This window comes from Antedon bifida, chromosome 4 (assembly GCF_963402885.1).
Source record: "Antedon bifida chromosome 4, ecAntBifi1.1, whole genome shotgun sequence".
NCBI classification, from domain to species: domain Eukaryota; kingdom Metazoa; phylum Echinodermata; class Crinoidea; order Comatulida; family Antedonidae; genus Antedon; species Antedon bifida.
The window spans coordinates 9,248,143-9,275,163 of NC_136229.1; the positions used below are offsets into that span (position 1 = coordinate 9,248,143).

At 31.4% G+C, this 27,021-nt stretch overlaps 2 protein-coding genes and 1 long non-coding RNA gene across 8 annotated transcripts in view; 2 read left to right on the forward strand and 1 right to left on the reverse strand.

Annotated features, from left to right (window-relative positions):
* On the reverse strand, window positions 1-16,302 carry LOC144839481 (uncharacterized). 6 transcript variants are annotated; one of them, XR_013611752.1, is made up of 6 exons: window positions 4,935-5,054; window positions 4,574-4,612; window positions 3,733-3,818; window positions 1,366-1,608; window positions 940-1,035; window positions 1-775 (listed from the first exon to the last, which is right to left on the reverse strand). It is a non-coding gene; the product is annotated as an uncharacterized LOC144839481 (long non-coding RNA). The 6 variants fall into 6 exon arrangements; XR_013611753.1 differs by having other exon boundaries at window positions 3,733-3,821; XR_013611751.1 differs by lacking the exons at window positions 4,574-4,612; window positions 4,935-5,054 and adding an exon at window positions 16,145-16,302 and having other exon boundaries at window positions 3,733-3,821.
* LOC144839162 (uncharacterized) overlaps window positions 12,306-27,021 on the forward strand; it is a 304,410-nt gene continuing 289,694 nt past the window's right edge. The window contains exons 1-3 of the mRNA XM_078694476.1: window positions 12,306-12,564; window positions 12,684-12,958; window positions 13,601-13,697. Of these exons, the coding sequence (XP_078550602.1) occupies window positions 12,306-12,564; window positions 12,684-12,958; window positions 13,601-13,697 (631 nt within the window). The remainder of the gene's footprint in view (window positions 12,565-12,683; window positions 12,959-13,600; window positions 13,698-27,021) is intronic.
* Window positions 15,122-18,732, forward strand: LOC144840951 (uncharacterized). Its single transcript, XM_078697057.1, has 4 exons — window positions 15,122-15,283; window positions 15,754-15,923; window positions 16,687-16,856; window positions 17,549-18,732. Exons 1-4 carry the CDS (start codon window positions 15,122-15,124, stop codon window positions 17,596-17,598), a joined length of 552 nt encoding a protein of 183 aa, XP_078553183.1. The 3' UTR covers window positions 17,599-18,732.

Here is a 27,021-nt window from a genome sequence, read left to right on the forward strand (position 1 = left end):
ACAATCGGGTAAAAGAAAAGCTGTTATGCATTGTAGTCCTGTCTTAAATACAAGTCATCAGGAACGAACACATTTTTTTTTTTTTTTTTAAATCGATATCTAGTACATGTATTGGCATAATATTACCAGCTTTTTGTCTCTTTGGAACATTTTAGGTCGATAAATAGGTCAACGTTTTAATAGGTTTGGTTCCTAAAATTGAGCTATGAGTCAATATTGCTATACTTGCACGTATATTGTCATATTACCATCTTGTTGTCTCGTAGGAATACTTTAGGTTGATAAATAAAAAGGTGAAAATTTGGCAATTTCTTTCAAAATGGATCGACACACAAAGTGATGTCCGCATACAAAATCTTTCTGAAATTGATTTATGATGCTTTAATACTGTATGTGCACGTATATTGCCATATTACTATCATTTTGTCTCGTAGGAACACTTTAGGTTGATAAATAAACCATCTTCTGGTGTCGTGGACCATTTTAGGTTGATAAATAAAAAGTGATTTTTACAAAATCTATACTATAATTAGTACAGGGAAAATCACCCAAATATTATGGATTTTTAATTAAAATTATTATACCAGCTTTTTTTTCTCGTAGATGATAAATAAAATGGTCAAAATTTGGCCATTTTCCACAAAATGAATCGACACACAAAGTGATGTCCGCATACATTGCATCGCACATCTTGTCAGAGATCGCGTTGTAGCTGTTAGAAACACGTCTGAAGGTTTGTCTACGACTTGAATCATACGCGAACGTAATTTGACACCTATAAACAGAATAAAACGAGTGTTAATAAAATAGCTTTACAGGGGGAGAGGAATTTTCCGTTCTGCCATATTGTGTAATTGGAGATGATATTAATGCTATTCCAATATGGCACGTGATGATAGGAATCCATCAAGATGAATTAAGTGGCAAAGGCCTACGTACCTGTGATAAGCTTAGTCGCTTGTTCCGTCGTCTCTGGTATCATTGTTGTCTCAATCATATTAGATGTGATTTCTGATTCAGTGACTTTAAAATGTTCTGGAAATGGAGAATTGGATTTTACGTACTATAATAAAACACTTTGAAACAAAATATTGACCTAAACCAAAATGTATTAAAAAGAATACCTTGCAATGTAACGTCGTTTAATCTCTTTATATATACATCTATTTTTAGTCGCGTGGACGCGACTCTATAGTTCACTATGTCGGTCGGTCGGTCGGACTGTCGGTCTGTCTGTCGGTCCGGTATCACTATGCGTTTTATCGCTTTTCTGTACTTTTTGAAAGTTCATTTTTTTCTGAGAGCACGCGACTTATGGCTGTTGGCCTTGTTTTAGTTTAAATGAATAATACTTTTACTGCTTACCCGTAGTACGTTGAGTTAATTGTTTTGTCGTTTCTGCTCTCAATGTTGTCGATATTGTATGATATGGGACTTCAGGTTCATTACAATGGTCAGTAGAGCAACAGTAGATACATACAGACGGCGTTGTTGTATTGCAATTTTTGGAATTATTTAATTGATCCAAATGGCATGAATCAGAGCATTCTTTTGTTATATATAACAATGTTTAGCATCAGCATTATCCTTTATTATGTTTTTACATATCTATTGTTACAAAGAAAAATGTTATTAATAATGTATACTATATTATTATTATATGCATTATTTTAACAAAACGTCAACGTATATGAAAATATTGATGTTATAGAAATATACTATGAAACATCAAAAAGAGGCCCATGGGCTTCTTTTTTAGTTCTCTTACTCTACTCATTAATTTTACATAATTTATGACAACATTTTAAACTGTAAAATCAATGTACGATATAAACTCGATAATACATTATACATGTATCACAATTTATCTGACATATAAATCACCATGTTTCTTTGAAGCCCATGCTATATTGAAAAGAATCCCATGCTATATTGAAAAGAAGCCCGTACTATCTTGAAAAGAAGCCCAATACGATTGATTTCAAGATGGACTTCTTTTCGAAATTTTACATTACGGTGTTTCATTTGCTGACGACTTCGTTTCAGATTGAAGAAGATAAAACAAGTTGAAACTTTGTGAAATACTATAAGATTAAGATAAAACAATTAAGGCGAGAATTGTAAATATTATTGTAGAAAGAAAGATTATTGAGACACAAATATTGTTATTGTTTTATAGTCTGTACTGTAGTTTATACTATATAACAAGAAATTAGAATACGTATTGTTTTTTCGAAATTTTGTTGGAGGGAAGTGAGAAAGGGAAGAGCGGGAGAAAGGAAGAGGGGAAGAGGGGAGACGGAAGAGGGGGAGTGAGAAGAAGTGGAGAGGAGGAGGGAGAGAAGGAAGAAGGGAGAAGGAAAAGGAGTAGATGGAAGAGAGAATAAGTAAGTGGGGAGAATGAAGAGGGGGAGAAGGAAGAGGGAAGAGGGAGAAGGAAGAGGTGGAGATGAAAGAGGGGATCAGGGAGAGGGGAGAAGAAAGAGGGGAGAAGGAAGAGGGGAGAAGAGAGAGGGGAAGGAAAAGGAGAAAAAGAAGAGAGGGAGAAAGAAGAGGGCGAGAAGGATGGGAAAGAAAGAAGGATGGGAGAAAAGGAAGAGAGGTAGGAGAAAGAGGGGAAAAGGAGGAATTGGAGGAGAAGGGAGCAAGAAGTAATTGTAATTAAGATTGTCATATTTGTTGTTTTGCCAAGCCAATTAATATTTTAAATAATTTCATTTCCCAATTTAGAAATGGTATAATAGGAGCAACATCAGAATATACCTCTTTTTTTAACTGAAATATTTTGCTTATGTTATATTCATTATAATTATTCAATCATATTCAATACCATTTTGATAATTTCGTTATAATATTTTATTAAATCAAGCCTACATTCAGGAATAGCTTGTTTAAGTGTAGACTATTTACTAACACATATTTTCACAATTTCACAGATTAATTCTTACTATACCATTGATTAAAACTTGCTTTATTACTCCATCAATTTTCTTGCATAAATCATTATTATGATTTTACGTTGTGATTTTTATTTGCATTACATTCTGCACAGCATTTTACTTCTTTTATATAATATAATCTTGGTAAATGACCCCTTCTTTTATTCAAATATCACATATTAAATATCATAAATTGTTTCCAATCTTATTTACGTGTGGAAGTACTTTCCATTTTACTTGTTTTCTACAGAATTATGATTACTTATATGAATTGAGTAGAAAAATCCGGTATAATAATGCCATCCTGAACAATTTAGTTTAGGGTCGCACAATGTCCATATTGATGTATTGGTAAAAATAAAAAGGAAAAACATGATTTTTTAATTTCATGTTTTTCTTTTTTTATTTTTACCAATACTTTTCCGGCACATCAATTATGGACATTAATTGAGCTAAAGCTAAACATTATATTAACGTTTCCAAGAAGTGTGTGATGTTCCTTGTTCTCACGATGTATTTTAATAACTTCAAACAGTTTAAATGGTTTAGATTTGTTATAACTATTTTTACCAATCCTTTTGTATTAAACTCAAACGCGATTACTATTTCGTTTGTTTAGCAATGTGACGTGAATACAACTTACCTTGCACCTCGATGGTTCATAATTATGTTAATGACTGGCCATCGGATGTTTCCGACAAGAATGGTGGATATTCCCATGTGCAGATCATAGTTGACCCGTTTCTAAAAAGAAATGTCTGCTAGATAATGGCAAGATAACACATATGCCTACCTGGTTGTTGAGACAATTCGTGGTGTGCCCTTGATTACTACAGGCGTTGTTCGCTTGTTTATCTTTACATGTGTAGCACGTTATACCTGCTGAAAGAAAGTCAACGCAAACATTTAAAGCTACTGTACAGCCTTATTTTCTACAAAATTATTATACTACGTTGTACTTCGTATTTATGGGTGATGGGAACATTTAGATCTAAGGAATTATCACATAATATATTAAATTTAATAGATGCGACATTTCTATTCATAACATCTTAAAATAGAAAATATATTATATATTATTTTAAAATAAGTGTGGTATGGTTTTGCAATAACTCTTTTTTTAATTGTTTTTTTCTCATTTGGCGAGTCGTCCCATTTTTATTTCATTTCAACATTAACTGCATCAGTCCAATAATTTGTCATCTATAATTTAACTTGTCTATGCCCTTTTTATACATTTGAATATGCCCTTACATTATTAGTAATCGTGTTTGCATCAATCGATACAGTCAATTTATACAGTTTATTCGTTATTGTGATGACATGGCGAAACCGAATTCGGAGTAAAGTTACCGAATAGGAAAGTTACACAAAAATGTTTACAATTGTCATTTAATCAATCACGCGAAATGAGTAGGCCTACATGGTTTGTGGGGAATAGACATTATAGTAAAGATATTATTTAAATAGTGTATGCTACAAATTTGTCTACAGTAAGGTAAAACATCTACTGACTAATATATTAATATTTATATATATATAGGCCTAGTTTGATATTTTTACAATGTATCTATCTAGCAAGTATGTGTGTGGGGTAATACATTATATATTTGAAATCAGAAACATTGCCTTACCTTGTGTTCCACGTTGGAATTCTGTACTCAACAAGATAACTACAAAGAGTAGTGAAACGTTTGCCATTCTTTCGTGTCACAAACACAGCAATAAACTAATGTTACTATCCACAATTCTACTAGGCCCATGGAATAAAGTAGGCCTACGAATAGCATGATGGATTTATAATGATTTAATTATTATCATTTTTAAGATGTTAATTGCACAAGCAAAATATTTTTTGATTGTTATCCAACAATGAGTTTCAAACCTTAACCACGGATATACCGTATCTAGGCCTATATATAAATTATGGTTAATTCTGACATAGGCGAGCACAATGCAAAAACTTCGGTACAAATCTCCGCCATAGATACCTACCTTATCTATCTCAGATGTACCGCGAAACGTAGATTTGATAACATTAGTTTTCACATCGACGCTATTGTCCCACTTTTGTCTTTTACAACTACAAAATTTAGCGTTACCTATCGAAATTTGTGGATATCACAGGGTTATTTTCACATACCCGCGCTGTTGTTCAACTAACTTCCGGGTCCGTCACTTCCTGCAAAATGGCCGTTGGTGGCGCCATTCAATATTAAATAAAAAAATATTTTAGTGATTCAACGTATCGTAAAATACTGAAATTAATTTGTTTTAGATATTCAACTAATCAATTATATTAATTAAAGGCATTTACTTTACGTGAACTACAATTTGTTTTAGTAATTTAACTTTTATTGAAGGCCTTTACTTTTATGTGAACTACAATGTGATTTTAGTGATTCAACTGAAACTGAACTACAATTTTGTTTTAGATATTCAAATATCAATTATAAAGGCCTTTACTTTACGTGAAATACAATTTGTATTAGTAATTTAACTAATTATTTATGCTATTTATTAATCATTTTATCAAATTAGGTGCGATTCAATGTTACTATAGAAGGCCATGCCTACCAGGGAAACACCTTTACTGTTTATCGATTATTTCTGTTGCTTGCTCTATTTATAATTATAAATGGTGTCTACTACGACCGAAATATAAGTAGGCTACGAAAGTTGTTATTTGATAATTTTGTTCCAAAATTAGGAAGATGCTGTTGTCATGATATATTGTGATACAAATGTTAAAGCCCCGCTCACTGTCACCCACGTTGATAAACTATGCTTTTGGTCTCTTCGGTACGGTCACGTTGCAGTGATTGATGACCCCTATTAACGGTTTCCTTCTGTGTGTAACGTTCAGATAATATATATAATAATATAATATGTATATTATACATATACTGTTCTTTACAATTATATTATTTGCATTAATACCAATTGTTGTAATACCAATTGTTGAAAGTTTTTACATCATTACAGGGAGAATTAATGTACATTTTGTTTACAAATAAATAAATCTATTGAGTAACTTTTCCCCTTTACGTTCCTAACCACCGATTGCTGTCAAGTGTCCATACATCATTACTGACAGGGGACGTAATCAATCATAATTGGTATACATTTCGCATCTTACCAAACTTATTTTCAGTACAGGTTCAAATCTCACACACACATTCGGCGGAAGACCGAATATAATAATTAGTCTATATTGTTCTCTATTCGTACATTTTTTTAACTCTTTGCTACATTACCCTGGAAGCGATATTTTTGGCGTACCTAATTTATGGACCACCATGAAACATCACAAAATAAACATACATTACTCATCAGTCATATGCATAGGTGTCACCTGGGCTTCAATTTCCAGAGGCGTTGGTCATGTTTTCGAGGACCATTCGGTACACCCACTAGAGGGTGCGCGAGCGAAGCGAGCGAACCCTCTAGTTTAAGCAATTATCGTTTATTGAGAATTACTGCATAAGCGGAATAGTTAGTAATTGATTACTGTATAATGATTTTGTTTACAATATCACAAACGGAAAACAAATTCGGCGTCGAGACGGTAAACAATTATTCTATCGTTTATTATGAATTATGAACGCAGAATAATTATATTGATCAATAATATTCATGCGGACATCACGTAAGCAACGTGTTGAAAATAATATAAAAGAAAAACATAGAAATATAAATTAAGCTCTGTATTTATGTGAAACACAGGATTGTTAAAAACAGTGAATACAGCAAGGCAATTTAATAACATGATGCGGAGCTTTCCTTGCCAAGATAGAACCTTTTATCTTATGATCGGGTGCGAAAAATGATGTATATTATTCTTCAGTTTCTGTTAACTAAACATTTGACGCAACTGTCCATTCGCAAATTAGGGTAAATGTTTATGATTATGGCGGAACATATCGCAACCACACATAACACCTTTGATCTAACGAAGCTCAAAAACCTGTTGTTATATTTCCTTCAATACAACAGAATTCATCTTTGTTTCTCTGTTTAAATCTAGACGCTCCAATTCCCATAAGACCGTTACTGTAGCAGCCAGCATGAATAGGTTCTAAGGCAGCGATTCGGCTTAATTAATAAAAAGATAAAAACGGCGTACCATACGTTTAAATCAACGACATAAACTAGATAGAGAGTTGGGAAAGTCTACTCGATGACAACAATACAATATGAACTTACAGGCGATGTAAATCACTGGCCGATCCATCTTCCACTTTACCTAAATCTGAAATATCTAATTTGCTAAAAATATTTCAAAAGATAATGATTTTTCTTATACAAAAATACAAAATGAACATTTAAATGTAAGCTTTATCTTTACTTCAGAAAATGGGCTTCCGGTTGAAAGTAGGCCTATTTCTTTAAAGTTCTTTGTTATCTGGTAAATAATGTTGTTTTAGGTAAATATAGGACTATATGAAATTATTGGTCTATTATTCAACTGAAGACAGAATCATTGCCTTCGGGCAAACGAATTAAACCTAAACAAAATGTATTTAAAATGAGTTTTTTTTTTATTCTTTTCAACTTATTATTCCGATTCTATTATACAATAAGTTGAAAGAAAAATTATTTTCACTAATAGCATTGGTGTTTATTAAAATAGTTAGTGGACCAACATTAAACAGATACATACATACGAATTTACAGCAGTTTATATATGAAACGTTCACTTTTCCATGTTAATTCGTTTAAAAAAAATCTTTTGTGGTTAACCATCACCTTTATTCATTCAATGTCATAATGTTTATTTTATACATCTTCTTCCTTATTTTCTGTATTTTTTTAACCTGTTTAATATTATATTATTATTTTTATTACTTTGGTTCACAATACAATGACTTTATTTTGGTTTCTATAATACGTTTTTACATTTAACTTTACTATACTATTAATTACTTTTCGATCGTAGGATACATGCTTGTTCTTAATGATTAGCTCTATCCATATCTTTGGTATCGCACCTGGAATTTGTTTTATTTGTACATTAATACAATTATTTTTCCATAATGTTTTTTTTTTTATCCACACAATGTCGGAGTTTTTTAGTTCTTGTACAATATTAGTTCTATTTTGTAGTATAATTGACTTAAGAAAATTATACATAGCATAAAACTTTCCATTCTTCTTCAAATAGCAACAACCTTTTTATCCATTGCAATCTGAGTGCCAGACACTGACGATACTGCCTTGAATTACGAAAAGGCATTATCTCAAAAAATGTAGTTTTGAGTAAATGAGCAAAACACGTTTTATCCTAAAAATCTTAAAGACAAAGTATTTGTTTTTAGCTATAATATGTATAAGTGGATACTGGATGAAAAAAAAAATGGAAATTATGCAACATAAACTTTATTAAATAATTTATTTTTTAGGGGGTCAAAATTGAGATAATTCCTTCTTGTAGATTATTCATCCTAATTAATAACAACAATGATTTAACAAAAGGCATTATCTCTATTTCTTTTTAGTCGCGTGGACGCGACTCTATAGTTCACTATGTCGGTCGGTCTGTCTGTCTGTCTGTCTGTCTGTCTGTCGGTCCGGTATCACTATGCGTTGTAGCACGCGACTTAATGGCTGTTGGCCTTTTTTTGAATGTACAGTACAAAAATAGTAACACAAAACAATGTATTGTAAGTAGTGATAGAGAAATTTGGAATATTATTTGACTTAGAAGTGTTGGGTGTTGTATACTATATGTTTTTTCTAGACTAAATGAGTAAACCAACAAACAATCTGTTTAATTTTAACTGCAATTACAAAACAAGTAGGGTTGGTAAGTTTGCTCTGTATTATTTCTGGTCGATTGATCTGGGTATCCGTGAATAAGTAAAGTTGAATTTGATTGAATAGTATATCATTTTGCAATTAGATAACGAATATCGACGAAATGCGAAGCCTACAGCATTAATATTATCATCGACGTTTAAAGTAAACTGAGAGGTTCAATTGTTCTGATCTATTTGCGTCTGAAATATCGGAAAGCAAAGGTAACGTGAACGTTATAAGTAAATTATTGGTAATAAACATTATCATGTAACGTCAATAGATTCTTACCCAGCATGAAACAACTGTTTTTTTAGGTTATAACAATACCACTAATCAGATTGTACTTTAATTGCTTATCATTTATATAATTACTGTAAGAATGAAACAGAAATAATTGTTAATAATTATCGTGTTAATAATATCAAAAACGTGCGCGCCCAAAACGGTGAAGGTCGTTAAAAAAATATAAAAATCACCATTCATTCAATCTGATTAGTAACAGTACCACACTCATTACAATTAGGCAATGAAGTCAATGTACAATTGAGGAGTTGCTTGGAGTTGCTACTTTTTTTCACAATTATCTGAATGGGTAATTTCAACGAAAAAAATTAGTCTACAGAAAATGTGGCACATGCAAAGGAAATCGGACATAAGTCGCATTTGTAGAAACAGCCAAAAACAATAAAAGGCTGAAAAATTATATTTTTCAAAATTTTTACAGAAAATGATAGCTGAAACAATATTTATTTACATTACCTTGGTGTTTTTCTATTTTAAAAAAATTAATAAATTTTAACATTTTGTGTAGTATGTTGGTTAAAAAGATGGTGTAAATTATGTATGATTTTTATAAAACCTATCATGTTTTATGCTTAAATTGAAAGTGTTCCAGTGCGTTGATTTTAATGAACCTTAGTTAATTAACGAATGTGCGAAGTTTCATTAAAATAAAACAATTAGAATACCGTTTTGTTAAGGCGTAAACTGAAACGCCCTGTTTATTTGTTTGTATTTGTCATTTCCTGTTACTTAAATTTAGAAGCATTTTTCTCAAAAACTGATTGTAACAGCCAAGAATTTAGATTCTGCTTTTCTTCTTAGAATTGATTCTGCTTTCCCTTACATGTGCCACAAATGCAGTCAACAGCATAACCAGGGAAGAGTGGAAACTCACCCGTCCTTGATATCATTTTGTATACCTTTTTAAAGAAAAAAGTTTGTATTTAATTATTGATTCTAAGATTATAATAATCCCAGATAGAACGTGCAAACTATTAATGTGTACAATAGAAATCAAGTTTCTATTAAATATAGCATACACAATATACATCATTTCTAAATTTGATGATTCTATAGACATGATATGCAATTTAAATAGAAAGAAATTGTCATTATTGTTTTGTTATTCGCAATATATAATATCGGAATACTGTTTGACGAAACATTTGTGCGGCACGTCAGTTATAGCATCGTAGGTAGCATAGGTTACACAAGACAGGTTAGTACTGAATAGCATTTATATAATTATAATAATAAAAAGAATTCCTAATTTAAAAAAAGAGAATTCTTAATGTAGTGATTAACAGTTTAGACAGGTAATCAAATTAAATAACAACGAGCTTTTCTTCTTTAAATTACCGATACTAGATGGCAATTATCCGTAACCGTAATGAGACAAGATGAGACTTTACACCGTACGTTGTAAAGCCAGTACTTCTGTTATTTCAATATTGATCAGAGAGTTAAAAAAAAACTAAAAATACTAATACACTTCATAGATGTATATATCTATATTCCTTAATCGTAAGACGGGGTTGTAACGAATGTTATATTTATGAAGATACTCCATCGTCAAATGTACTAATACAGGAATTTGGCAGGCCGATACTTACAAAATTTCAAGTCTATAGTAAATTTTCTTTTTATTTTACTTCTTTTATTTTAATTCACATGGTGACGATTATATTTCACTATCAAATCCGTCGTGTTTGTATTCATTCGCTTGGTGTATACCTACATTTTTAAAATCAAAGTTCATGTATTCGAGAATATTTATTTAATAATTTTTTGTAAGAGTAGAATGCACTTATGCTGGAGAACTTAAATAAGCCCACAGGGCTTTAAGGATATAGTTCCACCAGATAAACATTTTTAAAAAGTATATAATAATAACTGAATATATTTAACATGTAGTCAAAAAATACATAATACAAAAAATTAAAAATATTGTCTTTAAGTACCAAACTTTATTTTGGCTAGGATTTTATATATTATTATATGCATCTATTCACACTAGGACGATAACGATCGACGATAAAATAGATTTTTCTTACATAAAGAAACTATTGGATAATCAGTTAGACTGTCTTTGATAAAAATAATATTTTAAACCCCCAGTCAAATGACGTTTTGCTATAGTTATAGGAAGTAAACTTCTTAGATTTCTTTTGATTTATATATGAAAATGCATATTTTTCTATTTGTCGTCGATCGTTATCATCCTAGTGTAAATGAGCCCTTAGGTTATATAATGTAATGTATACATATGTATTTAGGCACCTTTTTCAATGTGTTGTGCTTTAAAAAAAATGTATTGGTTTGGTTGCATGCTGAGTGGATATCAAAGCTACAGTAGACTGCAGCAAGGCCCATCGTTTTCGATTGCACATTATTTTGAGGTCTATTTGGCATTGCTAAAAAATCTGAACATTTTGAAAACGAGTTGGCAGTAAACACAAAGGTAGAAATGTTAAGTAATAATCATTACTATTTCTTTGGATTTGTCAACAGGCTTTCTAAACAGACATTATGATCAACAAACAAAAAGTGATATTGTTTGTATTGCTGATATCAATCAAAGGTATGTTTAGAAAATACGCCTATATACGCCGCAATAAAAATTATTATAATATTATTATAGAGACTGGTGACATTGTCGAAAAAAAAATAGATTTGTCCACAAAATACGTGACATCGAGGCTGCTATTGCAAGTCTAGTTATGTGTTTTGTTTTACTTATCGATGGATTAGTTTAACGCCATCAAGTTGACAATAAAAAAACAAACAAAAACAAGTATATGCCTATCTGTGTACAGTTTTCAGATAATGCGGCCTGCATAATTTCTATTCAAATACGAATATTATTACTAAAATAACATAATTAAATAAACAAAACTACTACACATTTAGCAATTAGGCATGTCCTTGTTTTTATTTTCAGTTTTTCTTAATTTTTAAAAAATAATAAAACCTTAATACAGAACAGAAAGTTTAAAAAGGAACTGCACATCTTATTGTAGTCTATACTATTGACTTGACACTTTTTAGATACTATGTTTTCATTTTACAGAATCACTAGCTGATTGTACAAAGAAAGATATACTCAGAGTGGGTACAGTATTAGATGGAATCAGTAAGGTGGTAATGATAAACCTAGACAATCCTATCAATTGTCCTGGATACATCAAGGCATGGAAGTGGATTCCATCTGTATCTGTGAATTTCACGGGGTTGGTGTGGCGGCCTACAGATACATTGCAGGAATATGAACTGATAGGCCGCACAATGCTACCGGCCGTCGATGAACTCAATCAAACGTATACAAATTCTCTTTCTCGTTCCGACTGGATTCCTGTAGAAGCTGGTGATGTGATTGGCTTTTATTTTGATCAGGCACTTTTGATTTATGAACCCAAAAATAATTCGGATAAACAAATAGTATATGCCAACAATATTGTTAAAGAAGATCTCAGAATTGGTTCCTTTCATAACGTATCAACATCTGCAGGTGGAAGAAGATATCCAATTATGACTATATCTGAAGGTAATTGCATTATGCACTGATTAAGAAATGTACTAACATTAGCACAAACAGTCTACTAGTTTGATCGCGTTTGTATTATAATTTGTTTCTGGCATTAATTATCATATATTTTATTCTAGAATTTATTGACCGTCGGTCAGTTGTTGAAAGAAAACACCAACGATCCAGCATAATGAAGAAAACTGAAATTGGTGTTACGTTACCCGGCCACATAATACACAGTTTCAAGAGCCCTGTAGTCCGATGCATTGTTTCCTGCCAGAAGGATCAGTTGTGCCAGTCAGTTTCTTACGACACATTGCGCAGTGTATGTTATTTGAATTGCGCTAAACACGAAGATACAAACAATATCGAGGTAGTAGACGATGTAGTTTATTATGAGTTCATTGGTAAGGTAAGAATATAAAACATTCAATTTCACAGTTTGAAATTATATAACCAACAGCGCCTTGTTAATTTGTTTGTACGATAGTATTCATATAATCAAATGACAATAATCAGGTATATTATAAATAAAATATTCTTCCTATTTAACTCATAAGCATTTATTTGCATACAGTATATCCTAACGGTGATATAATGTTTCTAATGCATGTTCAGCTCAGTATATGGAAAAAACAACAGCATAGGCCTACGATGGTAGATTCGTATTTAGTCTATATCCTTTTTCTCTCGCTATGAGAAAGGCAAATTGTAAAAACAAATAATAATGATTGTTTTGTATTCGTGGAATTGAGATAATATTTCATTTGTTGAAAGATTACCTGTTTAACTTGGCCCCGTCGCTGATAAACAGTTATTATTTATACTAACGCACTGAATACCATGGCCACAGTTAGATTAATCTGCCTATCACCATAGTGATGTTGCAAACATTTTGTATTTATACAATAATCTATATAAATTTAATATTTGCTGTTTCCGCTTATTTGATTTAACAACTAATGTTTCCGTTACGACACACTGTACTTTTCACAGTATAGTAATGGTTTTTCTTTTCATCAAAATAAGATAATGTTATTTTGTTGTTGTAAAGGAATACTACGGAAATTGTAAAGACGAAACATATCACCATGGTCATTCTGGTTTGGATACTCACGTGTGTTTCTGTGATAATGGAGATTGTAAATCAGGTAATGGTAAAAGTACCTTTTTTATGCATGAACTTCACTGTTTATTCAGAAGCGTAGACTGGTTGCTGCCGTGGTTGCTGTCTCTTGGTTAAGTTAATTGTTTTAACTTTGCCTAAGAACATTTGAAATATAGTGCTGCAAAGTCCCCAGAAATTAGAAATTGAAGTATGAAACGAAATTAAAAGTCCACATTACCAACCCACCATGGCTAGAGCTACTAAGTCTTCATAAATTGCACTCATACTTTGAAAATGTCAGGAGTAGAAACTTAAATAAACTGAACTTCTCCGCACCCCTCGCACCCCAGCCTACACCTCCGCTATTCAGCCGATTCTCGGTACTGTATCTATTTCCAAAGTATCATATGAATGTTTGATAATACAACATCCCATGTGTTTCACATGTATGTAGTAGTAACCTAACCCTTAAACTAACCTTACATGATACAGGCACCACATGTGATATAAATGAGATGCTGTATTACCAAATATTCCTATGATATTTCGGAAATAGGTATTAAGTGGAGATACAATACAATAAAAGGCAGTTTAAGACTTTAATGTAAGCCTAGATTAGAAAATGGCATATACATGCTCTAGGCTAGGTTGAATCATTAAGAAAAATGTTTACGCGGGCCAGTTTGCTCGTTGCCGGCATTCGGTTCACAAGAGTGTCATAGACGCGCTCGAGATAATTAAAATACCATAACCAAGAAATCATCATCATTCTGAAAACTCAGCGCAACTCAACTCAACATAACTCAACTGAACATTGACCGGAAAAAAGGTTTAATTGAAACCACATTTTTGTTGTAATACATTTGATGAATTTTGGGTGATGCAAAATAAATGATCACAAATTCAACCAAAAACCCCATTGGCTGGCAGCCAATTTGCTTTAAATTACTGTTTTTCAGGTAAATAATTTTTTTTCGGTTCAATTTTTGTTCAAAGTGGATAACTATTAAGTGAAATTAAAATGGCATATTCAACAATAAAAATATTTAAAAAAATGTCAGGGGGACATACATCTTTAAATTAAATTTCAACATTTAGACGTTGTACTACTCGAGCTGTTTAACCGGTTTCTAGCAATTAAAAACATGTATTGTTATTGTTTTATTGTGTTTCAACATATTGACAATCACTTTGTAAATAGTTTAACCTAAATTACCTGACTAAACAGCAAACATGATTAAATTGGGTTGGTAAAACCTGTACCGAAAGTATGTACCAACTTTCTATAGCATAGCAAATTATAAAAGTATTGCGCGATTTACAGAATTTGCTCTTACGTAAATTTATGCAAATGTACTCTATAACCAGCGAAGAGTAAAATTGTAATTTCACTCTTTTATGGTATAACATACAGAATAAAGAAACTTACTCGTTCATGCCAATTTTTTTTTATATTTAGAATGGAACATGATATTCAAGGGCATGTCTGGTACCGGAGTTTCCATTTATGATTCATTTGTTGATGGAACTCAAACATCAGAATTGGACGCTGCCAAATCCTTTGATTCTCCAGAAAACTTCAGATTGAACAAAATTTTGGAAAACTGGGCTTGTTCGAACATTATTGAGGTACGTAGCAGCCGATTCTGCAAACGCTGTTTGTATTTACTCTATATAGCGTCCTCTATAATATATGTATGTTAAACGTACAGCATTTATGCAGACAGCATATCACTTGCTATAGTTATACATATACATACCTATTGACAGTGGCAGAATCGGGTCTAAGTAGCTACTATAGAACACATTACTTACTTTACTCTACTATTATACTATATAATGTTGTATTGTATAAATACAAGAGCGATCATTCATTTAGCCCTTAATCATCCTTTTATTCCTTCTCTGTTGTCATTAACGTATTTTTTAAAACTCTGTATTAGCTCTACTAAAAACATATCCAACAAACATCTTTAATCTACCTTTATCACTTTATTTTTTACGTGTGTTCTTAGTATATTTGTACATAATTATACTAGTCACTATTAACGAAATATAATGTACATATTAACAACCGCTAATAATGTATGTATGTATAGGTGAAGTTAACACTGTATTCCAAATGTTATGATGAGCTTATTCATTTGACATTCAACGGAACTACAACTACTAAAACATCTTGGTTTTCAATTAAACATCTTCTGGATTCACCTTGGGATGATTTAAAGCCTGGTGTACAGAATAATCACTTCAGCATAGCAGGTGAAAAGTAAGTATTATATCTGTGTTTTCTTTGGCAAAATGAAAATTATGGAATTATGTCTACTATAAAATTTAATATATCAAAGTAAAGCAAAAAAAATTGAAATAAAAATTATTTAAATTGGATCTACCAATTAGGTCAGCTGCTGTTGATTCTTTGTTTTAATGTACACAGCTCTCACAACATACAGAAATTAAAAGAGTAAAATTAATGTTTAAAGTACTTACTTTAATATGCACCATCCACAATAATGTCAACATTTGCAAAGTAATTCCAAAACAAAGTAAAATCCCAGAAATATCCAATAGAAATAAAGTGTAAATAATAGCATAAACTGTAGAGCTAGAGCTGGTGAAAGAAAAATAATATCTGCTTATGCACTTGCACAGACCTGTACCCTTGCACAGGCAAACAACAACTAAACAGAACAAAAGAAATCAGGACAAAGGAAAACAAAGGAGAACAGCACACTGTGCACACTTGGCAAATAATATGTAAAGTAATATGTAAATGAGAATGCAACAGAATAAATGAATATTCAAGGAAGGAAACTTAATTAAACTTAGATCAAAAGAAACTAAAGTAATAATATAAATAACTACATGCAAACTGCAGTAACAATTATATAAAACAATTGAACAGTGATAATTGGTGAAATTGTGCTTAAAATCATTGAATTATATTTGCAAATAAATAAACAAAACTATATTAGAAGTTCTGGAATATTACATTAAAGATAACATTATATATTTATTTTAAATTACTACAGGTGGAAACGAGTGTTCTATGTTAATAAACATTACAATGGAGGATGCCCTGGTGATAAAGGATGGCTAGTTGTTATTGATACACCGATTACATGTGACTGGGAACAAAATATTCCCACCCCAGCATTCTTATTCAGCTCTTCTGACGAGGCAGAGACATGGCAGCATGGCTGTAAGTAAAATAAAGATGACATTGCTTTTTATTGAATTCTTAATATCAGTGTTTCACTTTACACCTCACTGGTTTCAAATAATCAAACAAATATTTGTGGTATACTAAAAACAAGTTAAAAAATACAAGGATATTTCAAGACACTTCTTACTCTCAAATGTGAAAATGATTTCATCTGGTTTCAGTGTTTGTCTAGGTTACTAAGCCAAATTCATAAAAATAAACCAATATGAACTTAAGTCTGATAAGTTTCGTAGATAAACTCAGCTGCTCTTATAGTTGCCAGCCGTACGGTGATTCCGGTGGAGCACGTCGTCAATATGACAACACAGCAACTGTCAAAAGTCTGGAGAAGTAGATTAGTATTGGTCTATTGTTTTATGAATCTGCCTTACCTAGTACAATACATATTACTCTTGTGTGCCATGGCTAATTCTAGTATTCATTTACTATCTATAATCAATGTAATATTATGGATCAAAACACTTGTATGCAACTCTCAGCGCCATAGGCCTACAACTGCTCTCATGTCCAAACATGCTTATTACAACAAATGATATCAATGGAATGATTGTTATCTCAATACTATACAAGTGACGGTTGTGTAAATTATGTGGTGGGCGAACCATTTCCATATTTTTATATAGTTCAGCAGCCATGATCAAATTGTCTATTTTTTTTTGTATTTTCAGCTGTGAATAAGGAAGCTTACATTATGACTGTGCATGTGAAGTATGGCTAATAATATTTACTCTTAGAATGTCTCATCATCATGCAATTACAGAAGCACGAGACCCACGTTTGCTGACTTCTACTGATGTACTATTATCACATTGAACTTTTAGCACTGATAATTTTTGAGAAGAAATTAAAAACTGTTTATATAACTGCATTATCACGTTTATTAACAAAAACAATATACTTTTAATGAGTAAAGTTGATTAACAGTTCTTTTAAAAAAAAAGCATTGTTTTTGTATTTATTTCACCTGACTGTAAAATCATGGAAAAATATGTTATAAATAAATAACAGTGTTTTGATAGTCGTATGTACTCAATAGCAGATGAATATTATGTTAGATATGAGCTATTGTAATGACCATCATTACAACTTCACATTGTTAACAATATATCAGAAAATAAAGGTGAAACGTACAACTGCAAGGTGAAGCAATTCCGGCCACTTTTGTACAGTGGATATGAATGTAATCTACTAAACATTTTCTCATACTGTTAGTATGCAAAATATCTTTCCTGAGATATGTAGATTTCATGTTTATAATTGTATCTAGTTTTGTATTATCACCATTTAATGTTAAAATATATATAACTGTATATACAGTATTATAACTTGTCTCAATACAATTTGAATTGCTAAATTATTTAGGCTTTTTAAAATAAAAACGTATTTTACATTTTAAATATAATACGATACGGTGCATGACACGACTATTTGTTTTATGTCGACTTCAAAATATCTACCCCAAACTAGTCACTACACCGGACATGATAGAGAAGAGGTCAGAATATGCAGGGAAAGGTGATTGTTTAACAAATTAATATTAAACTATTATATTATTATTGTCATAATTATTATTTAAAAAAGAATAAAACTTATATTCTACACTTACAAACTTAGTAGTTGTCGTCTGTTGTACAGAAATGAACGATTTGATAACGACTATCAATACAATCACGATCACGGCGACCACACTGACTACCACGAAGACAACCAAGACCACAAAGACAACCTCAACCATGACCACCACTACCTCCACCACCATCATCATCAACACCATCACAAAGACCACCATCGGCACCACAAACACTATCACCACAAACATCATCACCACCACAACTACAACAAATAATATTCCTACCATCATCATCAACACCACAAACACTATCACCACCACCATCATCACCACCACAAACACTATCACCACAAACATCATCACCACCACAAACACTATCACCATCATCACCATCACCACAAACACTATCACCACAAACATCATCACCACCACAAACACTATCACCACCATCATCACCACTACAAATAATATCACCACCACCATCATCACCACCACAAACACTATCACCACCACCATCATGAATACCACAAATACTATTATAACCACGCATCAAGGTTTCTCGAAATATTTTCCATATCTGTAATTATCCAATCAGTCTATAAACAATGTTAATGGTCAAAAGTAATTGTTTTGTGACTGTGAATTACCGCAGTGTAAGGAAGTAATCTAACGTACCGCTGCTAATATTTATTCGCTGGGAAATAGTCGGGTTTTTTATCATTATGTTACGCTAATAAAAATGTGTTATAACATCGCATTTAATTGAATAACTCAATTTTAATATCGAAGCTGAACGAAATAAAAAACCTAATAAAACTACGGAATGCACTATTGCTAACTTAAAAAAAATATTGCTAGACAATTATTAATGCGCATGTTCAGAACATTATCAGTTTGCAAATGAAGGGTCGATGAAAAAATAAAGAATCATTGTCATTGTCATTGTCAGTGTACGGAAATTAATCTAGCCGTGTGATGGTATTGTACTTTATACTAAAGTATAAAAAAAAAAAAGAAAGTATTAATAAAATAAGAAAGGGGAACAAAATTATATAAGAAACTCAGGGGGACTTGAATTTGTTATGATTACCTCTTTTTTTTTGAAAGAAGAAATGAATGTTAAGTTGAATTGAATTGAATTGAACTCAGTGTATACATCAAACTCTTATGAAATGAAACTACTAGACTTCTGTAAAAATTTTAAAATGCGAATTCTAAATAGTAGGGTTGGAAATGACAATGGAATCGGATTCTTCACGTTTCTAGGTCATCAAGGCAAAAGTGTAAACGATTATGTAATTGCAAGTAAAATTTATTTAAACACTTTAATATTAGCAATAGATGTGAATCAGACCACCTTCCAATATAATTCAGCTTTAAACATGATCTAAAAACTAATATAGTAAATACAACAGGCAAAATATGCCAAACATGTCTTAAATATATCTGGGATGAGAAGATAACACTAGACGATGATTCCATTAAGTAAGTAAGAGTAAAGGAATTGATAAACAAATAAATGATGTAATTAAAAGTTCAGAAACAGACGACAGTAATACTCTAATAAACAAAATTACTGAAATAATATACAGTCAGGAAAAATTAAAACAAATAGAAATATATACACGGATACAAAACATAATAATCAATGGTTTGATAACGAATGTAAAAGGTTACGTACACACGACAGGCATTTAAAACGTTTAGACAATTTAGAGAAGATGCAAAGTTCCAAATATATGCCGAACATAGAAAAACATATAAAGAATTACTTAGAAAAAAGAAACGACAGTTCGAAAAACAAAAAGAAAATATTGTTATATACAACATACATAAAAATGAAAAGGAATTTTGGAAAATATTTAAAGAAAAAAAAGAAATAGATGCAAATAAAATAACATGCAAACAGTGGATAAATTCAAGTAAATTTTCTTTTGGATGATCCAAAGTCAAATAAAAATCGTAAAGCTTACGTTTTTTACTCTAGCTTTCGCTGGTCAACGACGCAGCTTAATCATGAGTGAGTCTCTGTGACTTGGACTTGTTACCATTAGATCTCGTATATGGTATAGCGCCATCTATAGATCGTTCAGGATTTCCCAAATGGGATTGTCGGGGCCTCCTCTTTAGTAAGTTGTACAATTTTGGGAGTTCCAAACCGCCGTCGTCTCTGTTCATAGTGTTACCATGTTTTCTTATTTTTTATTGATTCTTTTATTTTCCTGTCTTTCCATGAAGATTCTGTGCCTAGTATTTTTACGTTCCAATTTGGTAAGTGAGTGTGAGTGGTCATGTGATCGGCGATGGCTGAGTTGTGAACAATTTCTGAAGCTGAATTTCTGCCTGAATGTGTTAGGATCCCTGTACAATGTGAAGTGACATCTGCTTTGTGTTCTTTTATCCTTGTGGATAAGGTTCTAGCTGTTTCTCCTATATATGCTTTTTCGCAGTTGTTGCAATTTACTTGGTATATTACACCAGATTTGTCATCATTTTTTTATTTTGTCTTTTGGGTGAACTAAAAGATTTCTTAATTTGTTTTGTGGAGTAAAATAAGTGTTGACATTGTAACTAGATAAGCAGCGTCTAATTCTTTCTGATATTCTTGGTATCCCTATGTTTCCTTTGTTTTTGTTGGTTGTATCTTTTTTTTTTGCTTGACATTTTGTTTTCCTTTCTCCGATCGTTTTTTGGATTATCTTGTCCATGGACCAATTGGGGTACTCGCACCCAACGAGCGCGTGTTTAATCGTTTTCGAAATCTTTCAGTTCACCCAAAAGACATCCGTTCACGGATTTTAGAAAGTCACGTGGTGTGCACGCCGGCCATGTTTGTGTCCAACTATGCCTATGTAGCGTATGGAGTCGAGTCATTTGCTTAAAAATTGTATAACATTCACAAGGCTTTAATTATCGAATTTAATATCAAAACAATCAATTTGATTAAAGGTTTTTGTTAAAATAATAAAAAAATTATAAAGTTACTGCGAACATGATTTAAAACAACAAAAATAGCAATTTCGGAACGGCTCTGGTTGTGCGCTCCATGCACGCTCTACGCGTGCGCGTTTAGTTTGTACAGCGATTCTCTATAGTAATGCATTGTTTTTACATTTTGTTGTTTAAAATCATGTTCGCAGTAACTTTATGATTTCGTTATTATCTTAACAAAAACCTTTAAACAAATTGATTGTTTTGATATTAAATTCGATATTTAAAGCCTTGTGAATGTTATACAATTTTTAAGCAAATGACTCGACTCCATACGCTACATAGGCATAGTTGGACACAAACATGGCCGGTGTGCACACCACGTGACTTTCTAAAATCCGTGAACGCAAAGTCGTAACTCTCTCTCTATATATGGCTCTGTACGAGATCTAATGGTAACAAGTCCAAGTCACAGAGACTCACTCATGATTAAGCTGCGTCGTTGACCAGCGAAAGCTAGAGTAAAAAACGTAAGTTTTACGATTTTTATTTGACTTTGGATCATCCAAAAGAAAATTTACTTGAATACTATATAGTGATCCAGATGAACCTTTTTACTAGTGGATAAATTACTTCCAAACAATATTCAAGCAACAACAAATTGAATATACAAAACATTCAATAGAATAGTTAAAAGTAGTACATTTCCAAGAAGTTGGTTACAGGGGATAGTAGTCCCAATACATAAAGACAAGGACCGGAAAAATCCATCAAACTATCGCCCAATTACCCTATTATCCATTTTTAGTAAAGTTTTTGTTAAAATATTAGAAAGCAGAATAAGAGAATGGGTAGAAATAAAACAAATTATATCAGAGGAACAGGCGGGCTTTAGGAAAAATTATAGTACGATTGATAATGCTTTTATACTTCAAATTATAATCAATAAGCATAGCAAAAAAAAGGGGAAAACTCTGTAGTGTGTTTGTAGATTTTAAGCAAGCTTTTGATCGTTTGGATAGATCGATTTTATTTTGTAAATTAGACAAGTTAAACCTTCCTGTAAACTTAGTTGAACTCTTGATATCTATGTACACGAACACTGAAATAAAAATTAAAACGCTGCATGGTTTAACAGATGCAATAGAATGTAATATAGGATTAAAGCAAGGATGTCTTCCCTCTCCTTCTTTTCACTCTTTTTTTATATGATTTTAAAGACACTTTACTGAAAGAAAATAATCACTACTGTTTAATTGATAACACTGTAAGTTCACACTTATTATTTGCAGATGATCTAGTTTTGTTTTCTTATTCTAAAGTTGGTCTACAAAAGCAAATAAATTGTCTTGTAAAATATTGCAATGTGAATAAGTTAGAAATAAATAAGTTAAAAACTAAAGCTATGGTGTTCCGAAATGGTGGAACTACAGGAGGGGATGAAAAATGGTACATAAATGATGTCAATATAGAAATAGTAAAAGAATATAAAAATGTAGGTTTTTATTTTAACAATAAGGGGGATTGGAACACGATAAAAGTCAAACAGGCGGAAAAGGGAAAAAGAGTTATGTGAAATGTGAAATGTTAAATTTGGGATTTTCGTCTGCAAAAATACAGTCTGAGCTTTTTGATAGACAAGTCGTTTCAATACTACTATATATACGGTAGTGAACTTTTGGAGGGGGCGGGGAAATGAATGTAAATGTATTGAAAATGTACTCGTAAAACACTATAAAGTGTTCTGAACGTCCCACAGTCATGCCCAAACGAAGATGCGCGTAATGAACTAGATAGAATTCCGATTAATTACTATCAAATATTGAGAATGATCAAGTATTAGATAAAAATCAATAAAATGGAAAATAATAATTTACCAAATATATGCTACCAAACTCAAAAATCGTGGGCGGAAAATGGCAAAAACTGTTGGGCGTTCGAAATAAAACATGTTCTGGATAATTTCGGCTGTGGTTATATGTGGAATAGTTTAATCAATGAAAACATTTTACCTATTATCTCACAAAGAATTAGGGATGTTGCATTGCAGAAATCAACTGAAAAAATTGATAATAATACACGTCACAATTTTTATAAAAATATTAAGTCTGACAATTTTTACGAACCTTATGTTTATGATTTAAGTTTTAAGTATAGAACACTAATATCACGCTTTAGATTATCGTTCCATAATCTGTTGATTGAAAAGAGGCGACATTTAAAAATTAACAGAGAGTCTAGAATATGTATGTTTTGTGATCAATTAAGTTTAGAAGATGAAAAACATTTTCTTTTTTACTGTCCTTTTTATAAAAACATTAGGAAAAAATATGTGCCTTATTTAAATGTATACATGTTAAAAAATGTGTTTGTAAACAATGAAACCCAAAAAATTAAGTCTTTTGCAACCTATTTATGTAAAGCTTATGAAAAGAGAAAAACCTGTATGTCCGAAAATAATATAGATTATAATATGTGAAATGGGCCGAAGGCCATTGTTTATTGAATAAATGAAAGAAGGAAAGAAAAAAGATACTGAGAAATATTATTGTACTGTATTTCATTCTATCCTTATCCATCCACTATTGTAAGTCTAGTAAAGCATTTAATGCAATCGAAGTATTATAACAATATACAGATCTTTACCATGAAATTTAACTGATTATATTAGATTTGGTTCCTTCTCCAGAAGACGTGTTAAAACTTTCCAGTACAATGTTGTTGTGAATTCTTGTTTTCTTAACTTACAATCGACGTTTGATAAACATTTCTACGACGACCAACTGACATGTGTGCCCTAGCTGAAATTGTGACGATTTATTATTGGGGGTAACATACATTGTTTCTTTGGCGTCATTTACAAGGATAGATCCTAGGATACAATTAAAACAAGTACATGCCAACACAGAATCGTACGACGAGGCCCCACGAGTCATTTCATCATGAGAAAGTTATACATGTTTAATGTTCTCAAAACGTCCTAAAAACTACGCCTATCGCTATTTCAAGACGACTCGCACCGACGCGTCGCTACTAGACGTATCGTCGTCGTACGCTGTCTGAGATGGCCTTAAGACAACCATGAGATTTCAACTTTAAAACATTATTCCTATCTCTACAATTGATTAGTTGAATGTGTTATAAAATATTCGTCTGGTTAGTTGAGAAATTAACGAGTTACATAAGTAGTGTACACGGAAGGTAACCTAACTTATTGGTTCTTTTTGCTGGGAAAAAGCCAGGTGTTTTATCTTCAACACTGAACGTTTTTAATTATTATTAATTTACACTTTACTATTATATAATTTTGTTTATGATACTAAATTACATTTTTATGACATCTCATATAATGTAATGATCTTGAATTGCATTATCAAAGCACGTTAAAAACAATATAGTATATACATTATTATAACTACGAAATTAACTCTTCATTGTTAGCTATGAAGAATATCACCTATGTGTGCACGATCGCGAAATTATTAATTTCAGAACTAGTGAACGGAAATGACTAATAGTATGCGTGCCGGATTCTGGGAAATGTTCAGGTCTGTTATTCAATATGGTTGGTCTCTAGTGAAGAATTTTATCGAAGTACAATAATGTATACATTCTATTATTAATGAATATTACACAAAGTGTTTTATAACATCTCATTTACTTAACTAACTTTCAATTTTATTATTTTTGTAATAATAATAAAATAATATATATATATATAATTTTTATCACAAATATCATAATTATGTTTGTCACTTGTTTGGTTGATTTACCGTACTCTTTTAATGTAAAAGAGTGAAAACCAATTGCTTCACTCTTTAATACCACTCTTTAAAAGGATGACATTCACTCTAAAAGAGTGAATTTTGTTTCTTCGTAATTTTGAATATGCTGGTTCAATTGAAGTTTACCACTGTAACATTAGAATAGAAAATAAAAATAATGCATAATATACTTTAAAAACATTCAACCAGGTCATTCATTGTCTTAAATGTATGTTTAATGTTAAATTATGACAACAGGGAGGGTATTATATATTCCTCCCCTGAGTTTAGCCTCTCTACCCGAACACGAACACGAGATTTATAGAATAATAACAACACTGTCAAAAGTACGTTTTTAATCAATTTTGTTCGTTTTTTATTGGCATTCTTTTACTTATTTTATATATTTAAATTACTTTTTTTTAATGTAAAATAACGAATGCAATATTGTTATTACAATTACTTTTAACATTGTAACATATAAACGAAAAAAAAATATGCTTAAAAAATATAATATTTATAACAGAGTATGTTATTAACAGTGGGACGAACCCACACAAGACAAAAACAAATTATGACAACACTGTATACACATATATTATGAACCAAAGTTGTGGAAGGAATTCACTGGCGGTAATAAACTGAATAATTTGAAAGAAAAAATAAACGTATAAATAAACATGTTAAAAAACACTATTTATTGCTTTAATGCTGATGAACAACACTAAAACGAATATAGGAAATGTCGTTTCTTTAACTTTTATTTACTTTATGTTGTGTTTTATTTTTTTATGCTTTTACGTTAAAGTGCCTGCAAAAACAGAATCGTAAACTTCTTTATGCAGGACCCTTGCCGTCAATTATATACTGAAATTGTAATTATAAACGATGACCAAATAAATGTGAATTGATTTGAATTGATATTAAAGAGAGAAACAATCCACTCCATCGTAGACGGTCTAGCTAGGCTTATTTTTGTAGGCCTAACTGGTAAACAGCAGTAACTTACGAACATCGTACGCTAGCTATAGGCCTAGTTGCTGCATTATTTATCTATCTATCTGTTTTTGCCAGAATTCGTTAATAAAAATTAGAGGAAACCCGGTATTTTTACTGAAAAGTTACGATTCTTCCGTTTGTTTTGGCATGCATGTTGAGATTTATAGCGGGCCGCTTAAATTATTAGAATCGTCTTTACATTGTTTACCATTAAAAAAAGGTATTGCATTAACTTTTTAATAGTAAAAATACTATTTATTTTTAAATTAAATGTATGTTTGATATTCAATGTATATTGCTATTTACTGTATCAAAGATTGTATGTAATAGAATAAGATCAATAAGAAATCAAGTAATGATTGATGAAGTAATGAACTTAGTGTAAATGTATCTATCTAGTATTAATCTCACAGTTTGAAATTCTTAAGACACAAGCTTTTCGTTTTCAGTTTTACATCTAAAAAATAATCTACTATCTTCTAATAAACGTACTAAAATAATAATCTTTTATAAACATTAGCATTCCACAGGCATTGCTATGCTTAATAGAAAGACCTATAATGAAACGATATTTTTTGAAAGCGTATGCGACTGCGCACAATTCAGAAACAGTGCCTACTTATAGGGACGTTTTAGAGCACGGTGTTACACTTTTCTCTTGCCTTTAAACTGGGTATGGTTAAATAGGTGCGCATCCAATAAGGTAAGTGTTTACAATATATAGGGTGTGAGTTAGGAAGGGTTAATCTCTAGTGTTATATTCTGTTCCAATTAATTATACATTATCTGTCTAGGCATCCATGCAGTTGAATTACTAATACTACTTCTACAATAGTTAGGCTATATTGTATACAATTCGCTTTCTTTAAAATTTGAA